The sequence below is a fragment of the Mustela nivalis genome, assembly GCF_964662115.1.
Source record: "Mustela nivalis genome assembly, chromosome: 7".
Taxonomy (NCBI): domain Eukaryota; kingdom Metazoa; phylum Chordata; class Mammalia; order Carnivora; family Mustelidae; genus Mustela; species Mustela nivalis.
The window spans coordinates 128269931-128294056 of NC_139026.1; the positions used below are offsets into that span (position 1 = coordinate 128269931).

Below are 24126 nucleotides of genomic sequence, written 5' to 3' on the forward strand. Positions count from 1 at the left end.
CCTGGTCTCTACATCTCCCTAGGGAATGAGATGAGAGTAATACAAAATAATACATGTTAATATTCTATAAAAATAATTTCCAATATGGTTCTAATTTCTCTTTTTTACAAATAATATTAGAATAGAACTTTATTCTGCCTCAGATTTCTCCCCGCTATCCCTCCCCAACTCCCACTTGAGTAAAAGTTTACGTCATTCACCCAGTGTTTTATGCCAAAACTTCAAAGCCATTCTTGAGCTCTCTCACTCTGATTATCTATCTTCAGTCTTTTAGAAATTTCTGTGGGCTTTGTCTTAAAAACATCTTCAAAATTCATCCCCTTTATACTATCCAGCCTGTACTCTAACAGAAATAATGGGAGCTCACATTTGTTAAGTGCTCACTGTGTTCCAGGCACTGCCTATTTAATACTCTTAATATTGCTAGTGTGAACCTACTGCATTGCCTCACAGGGTTAATGGAATAGACTTACAATTGGTTTCCTTATACGCATTCATGCTTCTCTATTGTCCATGTTCCATATACTAGCCAAAGATAATTTTTTTAGAGTTTTTTAATGTTATTAATTATCCCATGATTCTGGGCAAAAACTGCCAGTAGCTCCCCATCTCAGAGTAAAGCCAAAGCCTTCACAATGGCCATGGAGCCTGCCTGCTGTTCCTCTGTATCTGTACTCCTGTAATTTAGAACCACGCTCACTAGGATCTAGCCATATGGGCTTTGCGATGACCCTCCACCATTACTCAAACGTAACTTGGGATTCCCTTGACCTACCTTGCATGGCTTTATGCTCTACATCTTATTTAGGTTCTTTAGGTTACATTTTATTTAGGTTCTTTAGGTTCTTTTAGGTTATTTAGGTTCAGTGTTATATCTTTGGAGATGCCTGCAAAAGACCACTGCCTCGGCCGCCCACACACACTTTACTCTCACTCCCTTGTATGTGTATTCCAGCATTATCTTTCTCCTCCTGGGAGGAGAAACACCATGGGGACCAACACTATCATCTTCAACACTGTACTCCCTGTGCCAGAGCAGTGTGCCTGGCACAAAGGAGAATATTGTTACTTCTCTGTTGTATAAAGGAGTAAGTGAAGTAATGATGTGCAAACTCTTGTGATACTTTTGGTCTTATCAAAAATTTAATTCCCTTAACTTAATATTTATTTATTTATTTATTTATTTATTTATTTATGACAAGCACTTTTACAATATTGAAGATCCATGGGAGAAATTTTTTTACAGCATAGTTTCAGGGAATGCTATGTTTCTCCTAAGCAAATAATGTGACTTTACCTTACAGATACTGATTTTTATAATTCTTTATGCCTCCGTATTGTAATATTTTCAGAGTGATCTCATGGCCCAGTTATTTTAACTGCAGGATGATTTTATCTAGATTCATTGTACTAGTCCATCTTTATACAAGCCGATATAATTAATTTACATGTTTGGCTACTTCGGTTCTTACTGAAAAGACATAAAATATTAAAATACTAAAATGTATCTTTGGTAATCTCTGAAATTGTGCTTATCCATTATTTGACATGTAGATCCACTTATCATGCTTTAAACTAAGAGACAAAACGGTTTGCTCTTGATACACGAGGCTGGAGTTGGCCAAATGAAATTTTTGGGTCATTCTAACCATGTTGACTCTTTGATCCGTTTGTCCTCACACTTCGTTGGAAGATTCCCCATAAAACCTGAATGGGGTGCTCTCAGGGTTTCCATGTTCAAGATCGATGTTACCCATTCAGTGATAAACAAGGGGCTTCAGGTATTCTGTCCCTTCTCCTTACCGTGTGAAGGAGTGGAACAATCATATTCATCCATTATTATTTTAAGAGTCATGGGTGGGTGCAACAACAAAAACGGGGGCATGGTGTGTGAGTTCACATCTCAAACACATACGAGACTAGGACTGTTAGCCCTTCCCTGGAACATATTGGTTTGGAGTAGGTTAATCAGATTATATGGTTGATAAAGTGAGACAAATTGTGCCGTCCTAACACAGTGCCATGGTAGATGTTCAATGTACCACTCTCACAGGGTCACAGGGTGATGTTTTTTAAATTTAATTTCTTTTAATTTTTCTATAAACATATAATGTATTTTTATCCCCAGGGGTACAGGTCTGGGAATCACCGGGTTTACACACTTTACAGCACTCACCATAGCACATACCTCCCCAATGTCCAAAACCCCACCCCCCTCGCTCGACCCCCCTCCCCCCAGCAATCCTTGGTTTGTTTTGTGAGATTAAGAGTCACTTATGGTTTGTCTCCATCCCAATCCAATCTTGTTTCATTTATTCTTTTCCTACCCTCCAAACCCCCCATGTGGCATCTCCACTTCCTCATATCAGGGAGATCATGTTAGTTGTCTTTCTCCGACTGACTTATTTCACTAAGCATGAAACCCTCTAGTTCCATCCATGTTGTCGCAAATGGCAAGATTTCATTTCTTTTGATGGCTGCATAGTATTCCATTGTGTATATATGCCACCTCTTCTTGATCCATTCATCTGTTGATGGACATCTAGGTTCTTTCCATAGTTTGGCTATTGTGGACATTGCTGCTATAAACATTCTGGTGCACGTGCCCCTTCAGATCACTACATTTGTATCTTTAGGGTAAATACCCAGTAGAACAATTGCTGGGTCATAGGGTAGCTCTATTTTCAACTTTTTGAGGAACCTCCATGCTGTTGGCCAGAGTGGTTGCACCAGCTTGCATTCTCACCAACAGTGTAGGAGGGTTCCCCTTTCTCCACATCCTTGCCAGCATCTGTCATTTCCTGACTTGTTAATTTTAGCCATTCTGACTGGTGTGAGGTGGTATATCATTGTGGTTTTGGTTTGTATTTCCCTGATGCCAAGTAATGTGGAGCACTTTTTCATGTGTCTGTTGGCCATCTGGATGTCTTCTTTGCAGAAATGTCTGTTCATGTCCTCTGCCCATTTCTTGATTGGATTATTTGTTCTTTGGGTGTTGAGTTTGCTAAGTTCTTTATAGATTTTGGACACTAGCCATTTATCTGATATGTCGTATGCAGATATCTTCTTCCATTCTCACAGGGTGATTTTAAGAATTATATGACATAATGTACTGCAAGCACATACCACAGGCCCAAGCAGGAGTAAACACTTGATAATTAAATTATAAGCTATTATTAATGTTATTATTTTACTTTGCACATGCTTGATAAATTTTAATAAAGTTAGGAAATTTTAAGTCAGATACATATTAGATGTAATCTTTGGGAATTGCACTTTAGCTTTCTTATCCTTTATTGCCACAGTTGAAAATAGAGATAAATAAAATTGTGGAAATAGCCCAAAGGTCCATCAGCTGAAGAACAGATAAAGAAGAAGTGGCATATATATATAATGGAATATTATTCAGCTGTTAAAAAGAATGAAATCTTACATTTGCAATGACATGGATGAAGCCAGAGAGTATTTTGCTAATAAGTTAAATAAGTCAGCGAAAGACAAATACCATATGATTTCACTCATATGTGGAATTTAAGAAACAGACAAGCAAGGGAGAAAAAAAAAAGAGAGGGACACGCAAACCAAGAAACAGACTCTTCACTAGAAAGAACAAACTGCTGGTTACCAGAAGCATGGTGTCAGGGATGCACTAAATGGGAGGTGGGCATTAAGGAGGCACCTGTCGTGGTAAGCCCTGTGTTACAGGCAACTGATGAATCGCTAAGTTCTGCTCCTGAAACTAATACTACACTATATGTTAACTAACTGGAATTTAAATAGAAACTTAAGAAAAAGAAAAAAGAAAATAGAAGTAATTAACATTTTTCATATGAGAATTAGAGATAATATTCATCAAGTACCCAGCACAAAGCACAGCATGTGGGAGGTGATGACTAACTAGTTGTTACCATCATGACTAATTTTATCATCCACTTGTACATTGCTCTGCAGTCATTTTTAACTACACCTTTCATACATATGCAAATTCATAGATATAATGCTTTCACAACATGCATGCACAAAATATACACAGTTATATGTGACATGTGAATTTTGCAACACACACATGTGATGTGTGTGTATACAGACATGCACATGTGCCTACATATGCGCGCGCACACACACGCGCACACACACACACACACACACACACACACATACTGGAGAACAATTTTACCCTAGTTTGATGATACACACCTGTTTTAAGGAAAGAGAGCCCATATATGAATGCTGTTACAAAAGACTTTTGTACTCTATTCATTATGAATGATGTATACAAAGTAAAAACTATATACATTGAAACAAATTCAAACCTAATTTATGCCAGTTAATTTGAAGCATAACTGGAGTGGTGTTCAGCCATACAAACACTTTGGGTTTGTTTTGCTTCCTATTAATAGAATTTAGCTTAGATGACTTGTTTTCTTTTATTTTCCCCTTTGAATGAGATAATTGCCTTAGTTTCATTACACAGAATTTGTTTTCACCACCTTGGCAAGGTTTACAAATGGAAATTGCTTTGTTATAGATCACGTTATACACAGCTAGTATTAAGCTGGGACTGTGACTGTAGAATTCTGTCTATACATAGAATAAGGAAATCTTTGCGGAAAGTGTTAGAAATGTATATTTTGAACAAATTCAGTAACCGCCGTTACTATCTAAAACAGAAGAAAGAAACTCAGAAATGTTTGTCATTTTCATCACAGTAAATAGGTCAGAGGTGATTGACTCTCCTTCTCTAATACGTTCAGTCTTGGCATCTCAAAGTTCAGCAATCCAAGCACTGCTCTCTCCCTGTCATTTTTATCCAGAAACCAAAAGGCCAGCTCATCTTCCAGTAAACCATTTCCTGGAAGGCTCTCACTTGTTCATGGATGTGTGCCTCTCCTCCTGTTCTCTTCAGTTCATTCCTTCACTTGTTCATTCACTCGTTTCTTTGTTCACCTGGAAAAATGCACAGGGAGCATTTTCTGAGTACATGGTAGTTTCTCTTCCCCATGGGCGGTGTGGACTAGCAGGGGAGAAAGAGTCATTATGCACAGAACCATGTGGACAAGTACAATGGATATTATTAAAGTTTTGTGAAAAGGGCTGCCTGGATTGGTGAAAGACCGTGGTGGATGGTCTTGACCAATCAAGACTGTTTAGCAAGAAAGTGGAAATTGAGCTGAAATGTGCAAGGTTTTCAAAGAGAGTTTTCTAGAGGCAGGTGGCCAGCAAATGTAAAATATCTGTGGATGGAGGGGTGCAAGAAGGCTAGTAGATTTTTATGGTGGAGGCTTGAGGAGGGACCATGAGATGAGGTTGGAAAGATGAACAGCACATGGACCTTGAGTTGAACCTGTGTCATTAGTCCAGTAACATTGTTGGTCTTGACCTTAACTCTGATAGGAAGCCATTTAAGGACGTTCAAGCAGTGTAGTGGTCCAGTTTGCGTGTTGGAAACATTGCTGTTTTCACAGTGTACGACACGAATTTCAGGGGCACTCACGTGGATGCAGAGCATCAGTTAGGATGCTGTTTCATTAGGGAGAGACCCGAATGTCCCTGGAGACGTGGGTGGTTCAAGAAAAATTGAGAAAATAAAATGGGACAGTGTTAGTGGTTGGTTGAATCCAGGAAATGAAGGAGGAGCAGGCATCAATGATGACTACGGGATTTCTTTTGAATTCTTTTCCCACTACCTTCCTTCCCTATTTATTCTGCCTTCTGTAGTTCATACTCCACTATATAAATGTAATATAGATCTTTCTATATTTCATAGAGCATTTCATTCTGTATATCTTCTTGTCCAAACTGGAACTTGGTTCTTCCTTAACTTCAGCATTTTGTCCACAGCCACCTGGAATAAAGGGAGTTCAGTCTTCCATTTGCCAGAAACCATGATGTCCAGAAAACTGTCAACATTCTTGTCCCTTGGTTCAGGTTAATACTCATTAGAGGAGTGTTAGCTATATTGGATTCCCCAACTAGAATTACGACTTGAATCTTTTCTTTATCCTAGGTAGATGTCCTGGCATGTTATTTTTAAATAAAGCAAACATTTATTTCAATATACACAGTATCATCAAAATTGAGCTGGATTAAAGAAAAATATTTTCTTCTGACTTCTTTGTTTTCTATTTCCAGAGGTACTGCTAATTTCTTATGTCTCTTTCCAAAGACATTCACTAAACATACCAGCACGAGAGCATCTGGATGGCACAGGCTGTTAAGTGTCCAGTTCTTGGTTTCTGCTTGGGTTGTGGTCTCAGGGTCGTGGGATCGAGCCGTACATTGGGCTCCGTGCTCAGTGCAGTATATGAATAAATTTCTCTCTCTGTCTCCCTTTGCCCCTGCTTATCCTCTCTCTCCCTCCAGAATGAATAAATAAATCTTAACACACACACACATCAGCATGTGTGTATGTTGTGCATGTGTGTGTTCCTCTTTCTCACTTTAAGAATATTCTTTTATTCTGTATGTGGGGCACCTGGATGGCTCAGTGGGTTAAGCCGAAGCCTTCGGCTCAGGTCATGATCTCAGGGTCCTGAGATGTATGCCAAAGTAAATGTCAAAGGTTTAAAATATTTAAATATTTTTTAAAAAATGAAATTACACAGCAATCATATAGTACTAGAAAAAAATATGGCAGGGCACCTGGGTGGCTCAGTGGATTGAGCCTCTGCCTTCAACTCAGATCATGATCTCAGGGTCCTAGGATTAAGCCCCACATTGGGCTCCTTTCTCAGTGGGGAGCCTGCTTGCACCCCTCTCTCTGCCTGCTGCTGTGCCTGCTTGTGATCTCTCTGTCAAATAAATAAATAAAGTCCTTAAAAAAAGAAAAAATATGGAAGATTTTTAATATTGCATTGTCAAAAACCATTAAAGGAAAGAATGACAAATTTGACTGCATAAAAGTGTAAAATAATATTTTCCTGAAGTGATTTTGATCTGGAGATTTATCCCTACATCATACTTCTAGCTCTAGCTCTCTGTCTCATGGTAGTGGCTTCATTTGTGATATCTTAGAACCAATTCTCCCTAAATATTCATAGCCTCTAACAAGTACATTGGAAAACAATAAAATATTACTGTATTTTACATTTCCTGACAGCAGAAATAATTCCTTGGACTGTCTTCATGTTATTCCTGATAGATGAATTTGAAACTTCAGAAAATGATAATTTTAAATTATCATTTAATTTAAATGAGTCTCTCATTTAAATGAGTCTCTAGAAACTAGAAACTCAAGGTATACAATTTGTTCACCACCAAGATGTCAGCAATTTCCTCCACATCAGAATCATGAAGGAATATTTATTTTTAAAAAGTAGCTTTGGATTTCTTGTTTGAGTGCTTTTCCAGCAAAGGATTAGAACCGTTCGAATATTAGCATGTAATGTTAGCATAGTATTTCCTAATGGTTAAGTATTAAAACTGGGTAATTAAAAAACTGAGGAATAAACTGTTCTTTCTGGAAATATCTTTTTGAATGAACATGAGTGGCAATTTAGTGTAAATTTTTGTCATGCTGAGCATGGCTCTAGGAAGTGCTCTTCACACATTTTGAACATTTGATGGGAATGTAGACGAAGGAAGCTGCTGGAACAGTATTTGAGCCAATGTGCACGTTGTTCTTAGTCGAGGGCTGAGCCCACGGCCCAAGAAGCCTAAAATCAGAGAAGCTGCTGGTTTTTGAACAAGAGTCTCTGACAGACTGCAGTAGTTAGCCACTTTGGAACCATGATAGGCCTTCTTCTCAAAGCTTAGGCACTTCTGTTCCTCCTAGACTCCTTTCCATGTTTTCCTTGCTTTTTTAACACAAACCACAATCCCTCTACCTGTTTTTTTTGTCTATTCCTTCAGGCTTCTGTTATCTATAGTATGGTATTTCTTTTGTGCTAAACAGTAAAGTGGATGCCACAACACCTTCACATTTTCAAGTCTTGGCTTTAGATTACTAAGGGGAGAGATCAAGAGGCTTAAAAAAAATAACAAATATGAAGCACATTCAGAATGTTTCAGGGTCTCCCAAAGCAACTGGTCTACCTTTTTTATTTTTTTAATTTACTACATAAAACCCAAGAACCATAAGGGTTTTGTTTTCTATTCTTACATCCCTTAACAGGGTTGGCTGCTCATCGGAACTCTCTTGCCACATAAATAAAACTACAAAGTGAGAAAAAGAAAAGTAGTCCATGACATCTGGGACCTGGCCTGGTACTATATCATTTAGGCTTTGATGTTGCTCTGAGCTGGTGGTTCTCTTGTTGGACATCAACAATTTCACAGTGTCAACATCTGACAAAGCCACTCCGGAACCATGGATCAAGATAAAAACAAGATCACTTTGTAATCGTGACTGAACACAGGCCAAACACGACCATTAGCTTGGCCAAAAAATAAAGGACCAGACTTCTCCATATCTTGACTCATAGGAGTGTTTCCAACCCATTCTGACTTTAGCCTATTCTAGTCATCCCTTGGTTAGGTAAGAATCAGTAAGATAGACAATCATGTAATTATTTCTCCTTCCTGAAAGCAACCAATCTGGATCAAAATTCTACTTTCTTTAGACCCTCCCCAATATAATCTACCCAAAGCCCTAATGTTGTTCTTTTTTTTTCTTTTTTTTAAGATTTTATTTATTTATTTAAGAGAGAGAGCACAAGCTGGGGGAGAGGCAGAAGGAGAGAGAGAAGCAGACTCCCATTAGTCTGACGTGGGGCTCGATCCCAGGACCCCAGGATCATCCGACTGAGCTACCCAAGTGCCCACATACTAGTAATTTTTAACTTGATGCTGGAATTGTGAATTCCTGTTGCTAAGTGTTAAAGCTTGATATATTCCTTCAAAAAGCATTGAACTTTGTTCTAGAGGCGCTGAAGTTGCTAACTGTTCTGTCTAGTCCTTATGAAGTTTAAGTTTTTTAAAAGAGAGATTTAAGATAGAAGTCTGCAACTTTTTGATACTAATTTTTGATTATATAAAAATATTTTTATATTAATTTTTGATTAATATAAAAATTTTGATATTAATTTATTGAAGTATAGTTAAACATATAATATTACATTATTGTGGGGTGACAACAGTGATTTAACCATTACATATGTTGCAAAATGCTCGCCACAATAGCTGTAGTCACCATATAAAGTTATTACAGTATTGCTGATTATATTCCCTATGCGGCACTTTCCATCCCTGTGACTTATTTATTTTATGACTCAAAGTTTGTATTTCCTTATCACTTGCCTCTTTGCAAAATTTCCTCTGTGTTTTTTTTCTTGAACTCAGGAAACTTTCGTTTTTAAAGTAATCTAGTGTAAAAACAAGTTGAGATTAAAAGAATATGTTCAGTGAGTGAGTATGTTCAGCTTTGCAGGCCATATGGTCTTGAATGCAACTACTTAACTGCCATTTCAGTGTGAAAGTAACCATAGATAATGTGTAAACAAGTGGGCATGGCTAAGTCCCAGTAAAACATTATTTACTTAAACAGGTGGTAGGCCAGATTTGGTCCTAAAATGATAGATTGCCAATCCAATCCATGGTCTAGATTCTACTTCCTTCTAGAGTTACTTTGGCCCCTACTAAATTGTAACTCTGGAGTTCCTACGGAATGCTCTGTATTTTCACCAAGGACTCCACATTCTGGCTGATAGAAACTCAAAGGTATGTGGCCCTCTGTAATGGCAATTTTTCAGCATATAACTCGTAGTTATTATTCTCTTAGAAGTTGTTCTCAGTCTCTATTTTTGGATTTTTATCCTACAAATATTAAAACTAGAATTTAAACCAAGACTTAGGCATATCTCTGGGTCTCCTTCTCTGTACAGCACTCTTTCCTCCACCACCCAGCCATGAAAATTCCAGCTGTCCCATACTATCTCCTCTACAGCGTGTGACTCCGTTTAATGCTGGGCTGATCCTATTGGAGTTCAGAAAGTGCCTCCATACAGAAATCTAGGGGTGATCATAGGGTATGCCTTTTTTCATTTCTCTAAAAGATCACAAACCTATATTTCCTGATGTTCAGTGTCTATAAACACTTGTATATACTTTGCCTACGTTTCTAGTTGTTTATTGCTAAAGGATAATTTCATGGCTTATTACTGTTTCCTGCTGTGTATATACTGGGAGCAAAAGTCTTCATATTACTTATTTTGATACTCAAGTTGTCTCTGATTTGGCCAGTAAATTTCTCTAAAAGCTGCCTCCTTAAGCCTTTCATCATAATGCTATAATTTTTTGAGCACTTTATTATTTTCTGGTACCAAAAAACAAAACAAAAAAAAAACTAGGTTCATCTTGAAATTCTTTGTTCTTAGTTCCAAACAGACTATTTTCTCAGAGATCTGGCTCCTTGTAATGGGGAATAATATTTAAATATAAATAGAATTTGAAATAGAGGAGTGACATTCAATTATGTTAAAATACCACATGGTTTTATTTTGTTTAATGGACCATAAGGGGTCAAGGGTAAGGCACAGAAATCAGAAAGGAAAGCATTATAATAAAATCACATAAAATGATAGTCTCTTAGACCAAAATAGTAACAATGAAAAATTATATATGTTATGAAATAAAAAGTTTTATACACACACACACAATTGTGCCCACCTTGGAACTGAGGATTGGCTCACCTTCAGCCAAAATTTGTTTTGGATGCTAAAACTGACAATATTGATTGTACACTCAAAGGGTTGAAAATGTCCATTACTCACATCATGAGGCCTTCTGGGACAACAGGGTAGTTCCAAGGCATGTCCAAAAGCAGTTTTAGGGAACAAGGAAAGGAAATTGATTCGGAGTTTTCTGGTGGATGGTGGGACTGGGGTGAGAATTTCCGTGCACAGGTAAGGACATACATGGTTTGAACTGCCTGCCAGTAAGGGGAGCACCTGGGCTATCGCGCTGGGTTTCTGGATGTGGATGGAACACAGAGGAAGCACTGTCAGCAATCCAGTCAGACATCAAAACGTGGAGCTAGCCCCTGCCACACTGAGCTCCTTCTAAGATTTGTTTTTCCTCCGAGTAACTGGGGTTATGGAGTTGCCATAAACACAGTTGAGGAAGGCTATTCCCTGGAAGAATTTGGAGGCAAAGAATCAGTTTTCATTCCAGTAAGTTAAGCTTCAGATGTCTCCAAGATTTATTTGCATTGGAGGTTTTCACTTTCATCATTTCCTTTTTGCAAAAATAAACGGCCCACCAAGAAGGTCTCTGTCCAATTTGAATAATACATTTTTTACTAAAAATCAAAGTGATAATTCATAAAAGCTTTAATATCAGAATCACTTAAATGTATATACCCTCCCCCTTAGTAGCTGGTTTCTTTGGACAAAACAACAGACATGGGAAATAATTTGGAAATAGGTAAATAACACTATCAACGTTTATAATTTTCCTTGATATTTGGCAAAATGTTTTTAGGGTAGGAACACATGATAGCAATGAAATTGTTTTTATTAATGTGAAATTGTTTTTATTAATGCGTTCTGTTCGAAATAATCTAATGTATTGAAATTGTTATTTTTTTGAATTATGTAGCTACATATGTTTTAGAAATTTTAAAAAATTATGATTCTAAAATATTGGCTATATCTGTTGTATAATATATTGGGATCTGTGATGTGTTTCCTTTTAGAAACATGTTCAAATTACTTTCTTGTTTGTTTTAAAAGAATTAAATTTAATTTTGATGCAGTCTCTTTGGAGAAAAGCATCTTTTTTTTTTTAATTCACTTCTCTTTTTATTGGTACTAAGTGATCTCCTTAGAGATACAATTTAATTTTTAAATTTTTAAAAAATTTTTTATTAACACATAATGTGTTATTAGCCCTAGGGGTACAGGTCTGTGAATCGCCAGGTTTACCCACTTCACAGCACTCACCATAGCACATACCTTCCCCAGTGTCCATAACCCCACCACCCTCTCCCTACTCTCCTACCCTCGGCAACCCTCAGTTTGCTTTGTGGGATTAAGAGTCTCTTATGGTTTGTCTTTGGAGAAAAGCATCTTAAGAACCAATTTTTTTTTTTACTCCCCAAACAAGTTGGAATTGACAGAATCAATATAAGTGCCAACTTGTATAAAATTAAATGATCTAGTAATTTCGCAGGTTCTCAATAGTCCCATGAGAAATAATGCATCTGGTAGTCAACACTACCATTTTTGTTTCTTGGTGGTCTGGTCTGGTGGTAGTTGACCTGGATCACTGCTCTTCTTTTTTTCAATAGATTAAAAAAAAAAGAAAGAAAGAAAAAGTTCCAAAGACAATAGACCTGGGTCCAAATTGCATCTCTGCTCTTGAAAAATCATCAAGTTGCTTAACATCTATAATTATTTATTTTTCATCTATAAATGAAGGATAATGTACATGCTCTTCATTTCTGTGTAGCTTAGAATTGCTTTAATATTATGATTCTGAGTCAGGCTCTGTGAATGAAACATTAAAGGCCTTTTGTCTTACCCCCAATCTGCTAAAACTGAACTGGGCAGAAATAAAAATAGTTTAATCCCACGCTGCAAGAAAGGAAAATGTTAGCAATTAACCCGGACAAGAAAGTTTTGTTAGAGGCAGAATGCATGGTTGAAACTTATTTTCAAAGGCTTTGCAAGTGTAAAGGGCATTTAATTAGGCAATTTTGAACAAACAGTCCAGAAACAGCTTAGTACACAAAATGGCTTGAAGCCTTCAGAGCACTAGTCTTCTCCCCAGTGGTTTCTACATGGTATCCCATCCAGGTCCTCCCACTTCTTCCCTCTTAGCCATCTAGTTTCTAAAATATGGGACTGATCCAGGACCTGAAAGCTTCTTTATGAGATTTTGTCCACAGTTTTCAGCAACCAGAACACCGTCTAGTGAATCCCTGCATCACCCCACAGGTCCAATCCACACCTGTCCTCAGCTCCCAGACAGCCTCAGGCCATTGAAGCTACCACACAGAAATAAAATAGGGAGGCATTATCCGTTTCTTTACATACCAGATGGGGAAGACAGAAAGGGAGAAAATTTCTGTTAACTGTGGAGTCACAGCAACTGAGGAGTGGATAATCCTAAATTGGATCTTTGAATGACTTCTTCTACTAAAATATTGTTACCCTGGTGTTACACCCTATTGTAATATTGGAGTAGGATAATTATAATATCTTAAGCTTGCACACTGAACTGGTTTGCCATTTCCAGAACACTGCATTTCACTCACTCATGTATTTGACTAGTATTTTCTGATCACCTACTAATGGCCAACCTCTGTTCTAGGCACTGGGGATATCAACAGTAGTCTCTCTAATTAGCTTAACTTCTGTAGGTGGTACTATTCTTTTTTCTTTTTTTAGATAGAGAAACTAAACTCATCAAGGATAGGATGATGCAAGTCTCATAGCTGAAGAGGATCAATACCAGGGTTCAAACTCAGGTCTTTGGAAACATTGCTCTTTATTTTAAGCTTTCTGGAGGAAAAGAAAAATCAGCAAAAAATAAAACTATTGTTGATATTTCTTTGTAGGGAAATTATTTCTAAAATTCTAAGCAATTGACAGATATATATGCTTTTTAGAGAAAAATCTGTTATAAAGTTGAATATTATTTATATATTCATATCCCTGCTTCTTTGGAAGTACTATCTATCTATCTATCTATCTATATATATATATATCTGTATTTGGTTTCTGATAAATATTGAAATGCATGGGTGGTAATGGAATGTGCTTCCAAATACACCATAATACATATGCTCTTAGTATCCTAAAGATTTTGTTTCAGGATAAAAAATGGACAGCCTCACTGGCTTTCAGATCTAATTTATATCCTTGAACTTAGCTTGCAGGAAATGCTGTATTTAAGGAGACTTGGGGTACTTTCCTAGATCAATAAGATGATACTTGATTTTTTTTTTTCTTCATTTTGAATAATCCTAGTAAGCGATCTGTTGGCCAGAGCACTGGACAGGATCAGGAGAGAGAGATTGGTGTCAGATAACTCATACTCCTAAGAACACCATGTTTCTTTATATGTTAAAGTAAATCTACTCTTACTAGCTTTTAAGCTCAGTGATGAGTTAGTAGTGTTTGCTCATCTTCGTTTATTTTCTGTTTTCTAGGTTCCTGCCCCCGTGGCTATCGGGAATGTCAGAATGGCAAATGTTATAAACCAGAGCAAAGCTGCAATTTTGTAGATGACTGTGGAGATGACACGGATGAAAATGAATGTGGTACCTCCTGTACTTTTGAGAAAGGCTGGTGTGGCTGGCAAAACTCCCTGGCTGAAAACTCTGATTGGGCTTTGGGAGTTGGCTCTCATCAGAGCCTACGACCTTCCGAGGACCACACACTTGGAAACAAAAATGGTAGGTTTTCCTCATCGTTGTCACAGTGTTCTCATCTTGTTGTCATCCTGGACAGCGACTGGAGAGCTCTGGAGAGACTAGTGTGGGGCCAGGGCAGGCGAGTCCAACGTTTGGCGAGTGTATTTGTCTCCCGAGGCTGCCATCACAAAGTACCAGAGATGTAAACCACAGACATTTTCTCACAGTGCTAGAACGAAGATGGGCAAAATCAAGGTGTCAGCAGAACTGGTTCCTTTTGAGGGCTGTCAGGGAGAGTCGCCTATTCCATGCCTCTCTCCGAGCTTCTGGTGGTCTCACACATGACTTGACTTATAGGTGGCATTCTCTTACGTCTTTACATTGTCTTCTCTCTATGCATGTCTGTCTCTGTGTCCAAATTTACCCTTTTCATTACCCTGAAGGGCCTACCCTGATAATTTCATTTTTTTTAAAGATTTTATTTATTTATTTGACAGAGAGAAATCACAAGTAGATGGAGAGGCAGGCAGAGAGAGAGAGAGGGAAGCAGGCTCTCCGCTGAGCAGAGAGCCCGATGCGGAACTCGATCCCAGGACTCTGAGATCATGACCTGAGCCGAAGGCAGCGGCTTAACCCACTGAGCCACCCAGGCGCCCCTGATAATTTCATTTTAATTTCAAAGGTCCAAATAAGGTCACTTCCACAGGGACTGGGATTAGGACTTCACCATTTTTGTGGGGTTGGGCGAGGAGACACAATTCAACACATCATAGCGAGTAACCAAAGTTTAGTGTTGTTCCGATCGTTGTAGATAGATGATAATGTATGCTGCCGTCAGCCACCTTTCCTCAATGACCCATCTTTATAATTAATAACCCTGAATTCTGCCACTCATTGGATCATTCACCTGCCCTGTAGCTTTTCAGATTCTCAAATTTCTCATCCACAAATGGAGAGAATCCAGTTTTCCCTGTGTCCCAAGCAGGGATTAGAGAAATGAGATGATACATGTGAAGGGAAAGCAGGTTTGGAAGCTGTAGATGGTAACATGCAGATTAACTATAAGGTCACACCTGTCAGACGTGTTAGAATGCCTCATTTTTGCAGTGAGTAGATGAGGTCTAGTCTCAGACTCCTTGGTCAAAGGACAAAGGATGTCAGCAGAATAAAGCAAGGACCCTGAATTCCTGGAAGCTTCAGAATAGGAAAGAAGGTGTCTTAGAGTAACAATTCCTCATGCCTATGATATAGCAAAACCCTCCAAGCCAAACTGACCACACCAGAGAAAGGAAGGTCTGAGCTCTGTGCAGACACTCCACTGTACATGTAAAAAATGTTTCAAATATTTGGATACATAAATATAAAACTCAGGGTCTTCCATGTAACATATTAAGATTCTCAGCATTTTATTTTTGCTCGCAGTAGATGACTGCATTTTTGGAAGTACATTATAATTCCTTTATTTTTCATAGATATATCTTTGCATTGTTTTACAAGAACTGGAAGGTATAGCGAGTCTGTTAAATGATATCTGTAACTATGTTGTTGACTCAGTGACGTAAATATCCTGTCACATCAGTTAATCTGTATACTGTGAGGTACTTTGCTCAAAGCACAGACAGTTGGAAATCATTTTGTCCATGAGCTAGAAGCAAGGCTATTCGATTTTCTTTCTGTTTCAAATGCAAATGCCTTTGGCAGCTCATATCCTATAAACTATAGTTAAAACCCCTAACTAAGATGGAAAAGCTAAAATAATCCCCTCGTTGTTTCTGTCGTAATCTGAATGCTATCCTCTTTCCTAGGGCACTTCTTGTACCTGGAGGCCACTCCGGTGGGCCTTCGGGGCGAAGAAGCACACCTCAGGAGTGCTGTGTGGCAAGAATCCAGCGCTGCCTGCACCCTAAGTTTCTGGTATTTCATATCTACAAAAGCTACAGGCTCCATTCAGGTCCTCATTAAGGTAGGATACTTGTCCCTGCTGCCTCTCAGCTTAGCGAAGGTTCTTACAGGCAGCCTGTGGCCGAAGGGAGTTTTCACAGTTCAGCTACCTTGACCAGAGGATGCTTCCTTTCATCATTGGGCACTTCTGTTTGGGATTCAGATGCTCTGGGGGATTTGATAAGCAACATGGGCATGGGAACTAGCTTGGAGCTCAACAGCAGACTCTGGGGTTATGACTGAATCCCAGAGATTCCTTTTATGATAACATTTAGTTGAAGACTCAGGTTCTTCCTTGCCATCTTGGCATCTCCTTCCCAGTAAAAGAGAATTGATTTTCTGTACATCTTAAGGGAGAGTGACTATCCATTTTTTTTTTTAAGATTTTATTTATTTATTTGACAGAGAGCACAAGCAGGCATAGAGGCAGGCAGAGAGAGGGGGGGAAGCAGGCTCCCTGATGAGCAGAGAGCCCGATGCGGGGCTCGATCCCCAGGACCCTGAGGTCATGACCCAAGCCGAAGGCAGAGGCTTAACCCACTGAGCCACTCAGGCACCCCGGGACTATCCATTTTTAACTCCTGCATGAGCAATCACGAAGGAACTAATATTAGACATTTGGGTTCTAACCATACCTTGCCACGGACTGAACCGGTCAGATGAATGATCAAGGTGGGATTACATTGAAATGCTTATTAATTATGACACAATAGTGCATTTTCTTAGTGAGAATTAATTGGATGTTTCTGTCAGGGCTTTAATTTAGTATAACAAAGTGACAGTGTTCAGGGAGCAAAATAGCCAAGTATATATTCATATTAATAGGACTTGGTTCATATACCTCTATTCTTTGGCAAGTTAAAACAGCAGGAAAAAGGAGTGTTTGTGTGTGCGTGTGTGTGTGTGCGTGTGTGTGTGTGTGTTTATTTAGAGAATCTGGTTAGAATTCCAAGAAAGCTGACTTTAGAAACATGCTGTTGAGGCCACTGCTGTTTTTTCATGCATGAGCTTGCCTGGCGTGGCCTAACACCGGCCGAGAATGCCTGACTAGAGCGCCACAGAGCTCCCATGTCTGACGTGATGATGGCTGCATAGCCCGTGTTTTATCCAAAACCTGAGGTAACTTCATAATTTCGGATTCTTCTATCATCAGAAATGCTGATGAGATACATGCAGCAAATACCATAGTGAATTATGCTTCTATCTAAATAGAGAAGCCTAACTGTAGTGCTGGAAGTTCTCACAAGAGTCTTTTGCTCATACATTACTGAGCGCGACGCTTGGTGACACAGACACAGGGAAGGATTTCGCACGTGAAGGACTTTGTACCCCTCTGTGGGTTTCGCTGTTAGGATTTGCTTCCCTCATGTTCACCTTTAATCTTACATCTCAGTAACAAACTTTTTATTACTGTGTAATGTAAAATGAAGCTATCTTTCGAGGTAAGTCTTCCTGTGAAGTCAGGTTGAACTCCTGTGGTTCCTCCGACCGATTTCTCTGGGCATTTCACAGCATTTTTAAGGAACTAGATTCCTACCATATTTTTAAAAACACAGTAACACTTGCTTAAAGGAAAGATGCTTATCCACCTTTGGGGACATTTATTGCAAAAGAGAAATCTTTCATCTTGTATATTGATTTTACATTCAGGATTTTTAGGGCAATCATTTTATTTTGGTAATTAATATGGTAAGTATTTTTTGATCATCATTACAAAGTACTTCTTAGGCTGCTCTCTGTGTGGAACCATGCTGGGTTTTAACCTGCTCATTAAATTGAAAGCTTCCGAGCCAGATGGCAAACACAATAGGGGCAGGGATTCTGCCTTTTCTTTCTCTACCTCTTGCTTTTGAAATGGTCTCAATTTATGCATGTGTTGCCTCTGGCTCAGTCTCCCCTGTCTGTTCTCAGGACAGTCTCCTTCTTGTTTCCCTGTTTTGCCTCCTACCAAAGCTAACAGAATCTGGCAAATTCAGCTTCTCACAAAACTTTCCTTGACCACTTTAGCCCACCGTGATTACTCCTTCTTAGACTGTCCCTCACAGCTCCAGAAATCTTCTTTCTCACTAAAGGTTCAATTACATGTATTCTATTCAACAGGTAGGTCATAAAATCGTGAGAGGAAGACCTTGAAGTTTTAGTCTTTATGTCCCTCTGAGCTCTCAGAGAAGGGACTGCAGGAAAGGAGAGTTGTCCTCCTTGAGCTCACGGCCAGGCTCAAGGCATCCCTTTTTGGGACAGTCCTTATGAAGGAATGACTGTTAAGGGTAACATGCACAACAATAAATTCTACTTTGGGAAGCAGGGGTGTGGTTCAAGCTTAGGAAGCTAAACACAACTCCTTCCTTTATATACAACAGATTTATAGCTACATATGTAATTTTCCTCTGTAAACAAACAAAAACCCCTGAGAACTAGATGACTAGCATTTCCACAACAAAAGACAGAAGAGACTTTGAGAAGGATGGGACAGGCAGAGACACATCGTCCCTGGAACCCTACCACAGATGCAGTGATCCCACAATGGGAGGGATCCCCCAAATTTGGAATTCTCCCTCAAGGAGTAAAGAACTTGTTCCCCACGTCAGGCACTCTGACCTTGAGTGCTAGCACCAGAAAGTTGAGCCTGCTAAATATCTGATTTTAAAAATAAAATCAGGGGATGAAGACCAGGAGAAACATTGAACTATAAGGAACTTCTACCCCATTCGATGAAGGCTCACTGCAAACCCCCTCACACTGAGATCCAGCATAAGAGGAACAGACTGAAAAGTACCGAGACCATAAGCAAGGGAGATCTGCTTACTAATTTCAAAGTGACCGCCAGGGAGGCGGGAACGTGTGAGGATTTTATCCAGGGCTGGAGGTGCTGGTGCATGCTGTTTTTGCCACTCACGCTAACTTCCTGGTGATGGAACATGGGTGCCATTTTCGGTGCCCTTTCTCCCGCTAACACACGGAGGGCTTGGTCTGCCCTCCCCGTCATATAACCAGACTGGGGGAAGCACCCCATGTTCCACTCACCCTGTACATTGTCGGAGCTGCAGCAAGGCCAGGCACGTACCAGGACCTCATCTTCCCCATACAGCAGACAAGGCACAACCAGGACAGATGAATGCCCTGGACCCCAGCCACCCTGTGCACAACTGGGATGGGTCAGCGATGTAAGTAAGCCCTGATCTCCCTGCACAGCAGCTGTGGCTCTGTCTGAGCCAGCATAGTCATGCAGCCCATAGAGTGCCTGGTTCTGGTGGCCAAGGGAGGTGGTGCTTCTGGATCCCATGCAACAACTCCTTCACAAGACCATCCTTTCAAGACCAAGACGGCCATTTCACCCAATATAAAGAGAGAAATAAAGAGAAACAAAATGAGCAGAGAGAAAATTTATTCCAAACCAAGCAATAAGGGAACTTCTCAGAGAAGGACCTTAATGAAACTGAGATAAGCAACACCCTTAATAAAGAATTCATAGTAGGGGCGCCAGTGGGTTAAGGCCTCTCTTTGCCTTCGGCTCAGGTCATGATTCCAGGGTCCTGGGATCGAGCCCCACGTGGGGCTCTCTGCTCAGCAGGGAGCCTGCTTTTCTCTCTCTCTCTCTCCCCCTCTGGCTGCCTCTCTGCCTACTTGTGATCTCTGTCAAATAAATAAATAAAATCTTAAAAAAAAAAAAAGAATTCATAGTATTGGCCATAAAGATGTCCACTGATCTCGGGAGAAGACCAGATGAACATAGAAAGAATTTCAACAAAGAGAGAGAAAAATAGAAGAAAATAACCAAGCAGATGTTAAAATGGCACTGAGAAATAACACTGTAGGGGTTCAACAGCAGAACGGATGGAATAGAATCATGAGTCAGCGAACCAGAAAGAGAGCAATGGAAAACACCAATCACAGCAGGAAAATGAAAGCAAAAAATAATTTTCAAAAAGACAGGATGCCTTAAGGGACCTCCAGGACAGTATGAAGCAGAATAACATTTTCATGATAGGAGTCCCAGAAGGAGGAGGGGAGGAAGGGCCAGAAAAATTCTCGAAGAAATGATGGCAGAAAACTTTTCCTAATTCCGGGAAGGAAACAAATATCCAAGTCCAGAAAACCCAGAGAGTTCCACATAAGGGGAACCTAGGGATGCCTAGGCGGCTCAGTCAGTTGAGCGACAAGCTCTTGGTTTGGGTTCAGGTCGTGATCTCATGGGATGTGGGATCGAGCCCCACATCAGGCTCCACACTCAGCGGGAAGTCTGCTTGAAGATTCTCTCCTCCTGTTCCTCCCTATGCTCTCTCTCTCTCTCTCAAACAAACAAACAAATAAATAAACCTTTTGAAAAAAGAGAAAAGATGAACCCAAAGAGAAACACACTGAGACACATTATAATTAAAACAGTAAGAATTAATAATAAAGAGAAGATATTAAAAGCCAGAGAAAAGCAATACACTGTATGAAAGGGAACCATTATAAGGTTACCCGCAGGTTTCTCAGCAGGAAGGTTACAGGTCAGAAGGTCGTGCACTGCACAATAGATGCACAGTGCTGAAGGGAAGACTTCCAAACCATTCAGAATTGAAGACAAGATTAAGAGTTTTCCCAGAAGCAGAAGCTAAATTAGTTCATCACCACCGAACCCGACCATACGCATAGGGAATGTTAAAGGGGGTCATCTAATCTAAAAAGAGAAAAGCACAAATGCTAGTAGGAAAACACATGAAGTTGAAAACCGAACTGGAAGAGACAAGTCATCAGGATACTGATTGACACCTTGCAACGTGAGTATAAAGGGTAAAAGACAAAAGTAGTAAAATTAGTTAAAACTGCAATAATTAGTTAAGGGATAAATAACACAAAAAGATGCAAAACGTGTCATCAAAGATATAAAATGCACAGGAGGGGAGTAAAAATATAAAGCTTTGGAATATGCTCAAAATTAACTTACTGCCAACTTAAAGGAGACTGTTAAATATGTATTGTATGCGAACCTTACAGTAACCACAAATAAAAAACTTAAGAACACAAAAGTAAAAGACAAAGGAATCTAAATGTAAAGAAAATAAACACAAAGGAACAAACCAAGAAAAGAACAGAGATGAGTAACAAAAATAGCCGGAAAGCAATTAACAAGATAACAGTAAGTCCATACTTAATCAGTGATTACTTGAAGTGTAAATGAACCAGTCCACAATCAAAAGACAGAGTGTGGCTCAATGGATATGAAAAGCAAGATTCTTCTATATGCTGCCTTATCAAATCTCAGTGAGCTGTCACCTCATACCTGTCAGAATGGCTTTTATCAAAAACACAAGAAATAACAAGTCTTGGTGAGGATGTGGGAGCCCTCGTGCGCGGTTGGTGGGAATGCAAACTGGTGTAGCCACTGGAAAGCAGTATGAAGTTTTCTTAAAAAAAAAAAAAATTAAAAATAGAGCTACCATCTGATCCAGCAATTCCACTTATGGGTATTTATACAAAGAAAGCAAAAACAGTGATTGGAAAAATATATATATGCATGCCTGTGTTTATGGCAGCATTATTTACTGTAGCCAAGATAGGGCAGTAACCTAAGTGTCTGTTGAGAGATAGATGTTAAAGAAGATGTGGTGTATTTATATAACAGAATGTTGTTCAGCCATAAAAAAGGAGGGGGGGGATGAAATCGTGGCATATGCAACAACACAGATACACCTTGAGAGCATTGTGCTAAGTGAGTAAGTCAGAGAAAGACAAGTACCATATGATTTCACTTACGTGTAGAATCTAAAAAAGCAACGAAACAAAACCAAAGAGAAAGACTCATAGATACAGACAACAAACTGGTGGTTGCTAGAAGGGAGGGGGTCAAGGGACAGTTGAAATCAGCAGAGGGGATCAAGAGGTACAAACTTCCAATTATAAAATAAATAACTCGTGGGCATGTAATGTACAACGTAGGGAATACAGTCAATAACATTGTAGAAAGTTTGTAAACAGATGGTAACTAGTCCTCACCAGGTGATCATTTCATAATATATAAAAATATCAAATCAGTATGCTATATACCTGAAACTAATATAATAATGTATGTCAATTTTAATTCAATGAAAAGTCTGATCTGGAAAATTTGTAATCTTAACTCTGAAATATATACATGCAATCAGATGCAAAAGGCACACAACCATTGAGCAATCATTTAATGACGCTGTAGTTTTAAAGGACAATATTGATTACACATCACAACCACAATAGTAGATACATCAACTCTTAATACAATTTCCTGTAATTCTTAGCACAGCCCTCTGAGTTAAAGAATGTGAGCCCTTTTTTTACTGAAGGTGGGCCAAGGGGTCTCATAGAAATAACCTGCCCATCCTGTGGCTACATAACCAGTCAAGAGACAGACTGGGACTCTGAATCCTTATGTTCTTACCAGGAATTTTTCCACTGATGTTAACGAGTTCTGCTTTTTTATGAAATGCAGATTCTATTTTAGTGAGATCCATTTTCATGGGATGAAATCATGGAATATTTTCTTTTTTAGGAAAACAAAAGGAGTAATAGTTCTTAACATAGATATGTGTGATCCTTAAACTACTCCTGAGATAAAGGTGTGAATTTAGGAAAATAGCAGGAAAGCAATGCTATTTGTTTAGGAAGCAATTAGTAAAGCATGGTACAATTTTACTTATTCTGTATATTTTATCTTTCTTCTATATTTCTTGCTTACAGTCACATGAGAACGAATTTTCACTAAAGTGATATGTTTGGAGCAAATGTAATGTTTGTGTCTTGAAGTGATGGGTGAATTACAAGAAGATGGGAAAATATTTTATTGAGAAATTAATTTTTCTTTCCTTTGAGTTTGCTTTAGTTATATGTGTAAAAAATATACACACATACACACATGATAAATTTTCCAAGAGAAATAATTTTTTTAAATATAACTGAATTTTTTAAATGAAATGAGTATTTTGGTACATAGAAGGATAGAATGATAACTCATTTCTTGGGCCAAACCACTTTGTGAGTAGGATTTAGTGCATGGGCACTAGTTGTGATCTCTGTGATTTTGTTCCCTTCATTTATGGTGAGTCAGTCAAAACTCAGAGGGACTTAAGTTAAAGGTTATAAGAAAGTAGATGAGCTTGGACTTGAACTCAGGTGATTAAAAAGTTAAGATTGTAATGTTACGTAATCAGTTTTGTTTCCGTCTTTCTATGGAGGAAAGTTGGATGTTGAGAATTTAAAATACATTGGCTGAGTCTTTTTCTGAATTTAGCGGTTCTTTTTTTTTTAATAGTATACTCCTTCTTGATGACATTTATCATTTCTACTTACCTTTTACTTTTACTCATTTACATTCAGCATTAAATTTCTCACCAAATGTATTGCTTTTCAGACCATCTAAGATTTAAAACGAAAAAATGAAAAAAGTGCTCAGGGGTGGAACAGAGTTGCATTACATAAAAGTCAACTTGGTTTTACAAATATATTTAATTTTACCTATTTATGTAGTGACTTGTTTTGTGATGATGTTAATCAACGATGAGTAATATGTAGATTTTAATACATGATGAAGAATTCAAAGGGGTTTTTAAATTTACTGGTGTTTGACGATTGGTTTTCTTGGGTTAAAGTCTGTCTAGCCTCATTAGGAAACAAAGAACTTTTGCATCTTTTCAGCTAGACATTTGAATAAAATTCAGGAACACCTGCTACCGGAAGAACATTATTGTTTTTTGGAACCACTCCATCTATAATAAACTGTTGATATTTTAATCAAGATGACTGTGTGCTGTAGGGAATTTTAACATATTTGACCAAAGGCATTCAGGGCTGTTATACTGTTGTGATAGAAAAAAAATAATTTATTCAAAACAGAAGTGGAGAAAAATAATGCATTTCAGGAGAGTCCTGATTAT

At 38.7% G+C, this 24126-nt stretch overlaps 1 protein-coding gene across 1 annotated transcript in view; it reads left to right on the top strand.

Moving 5' to 3' along the window:
* MALRD1 (MAM and LDL receptor class A domain containing 1) overlaps positions 1 to 24126 on the top strand; it is a gene marked incomplete at its 5' end in the record, with an annotated part of 779396 nt that overhangs the window by 409768 nt on the left and 345502 nt on the right. The window contains 2 exons of the mRNA XM_082742491.1: positions 14093 to 14338; positions 16102 to 16259. Of these exons, the coding sequence (XP_082598617.1) occupies positions 14093 to 14338; positions 16102 to 16259 (404 nt within the window). The remainder of the gene's footprint in view (positions 1 to 14092; positions 14339 to 16101; positions 16260 to 24126) is intronic.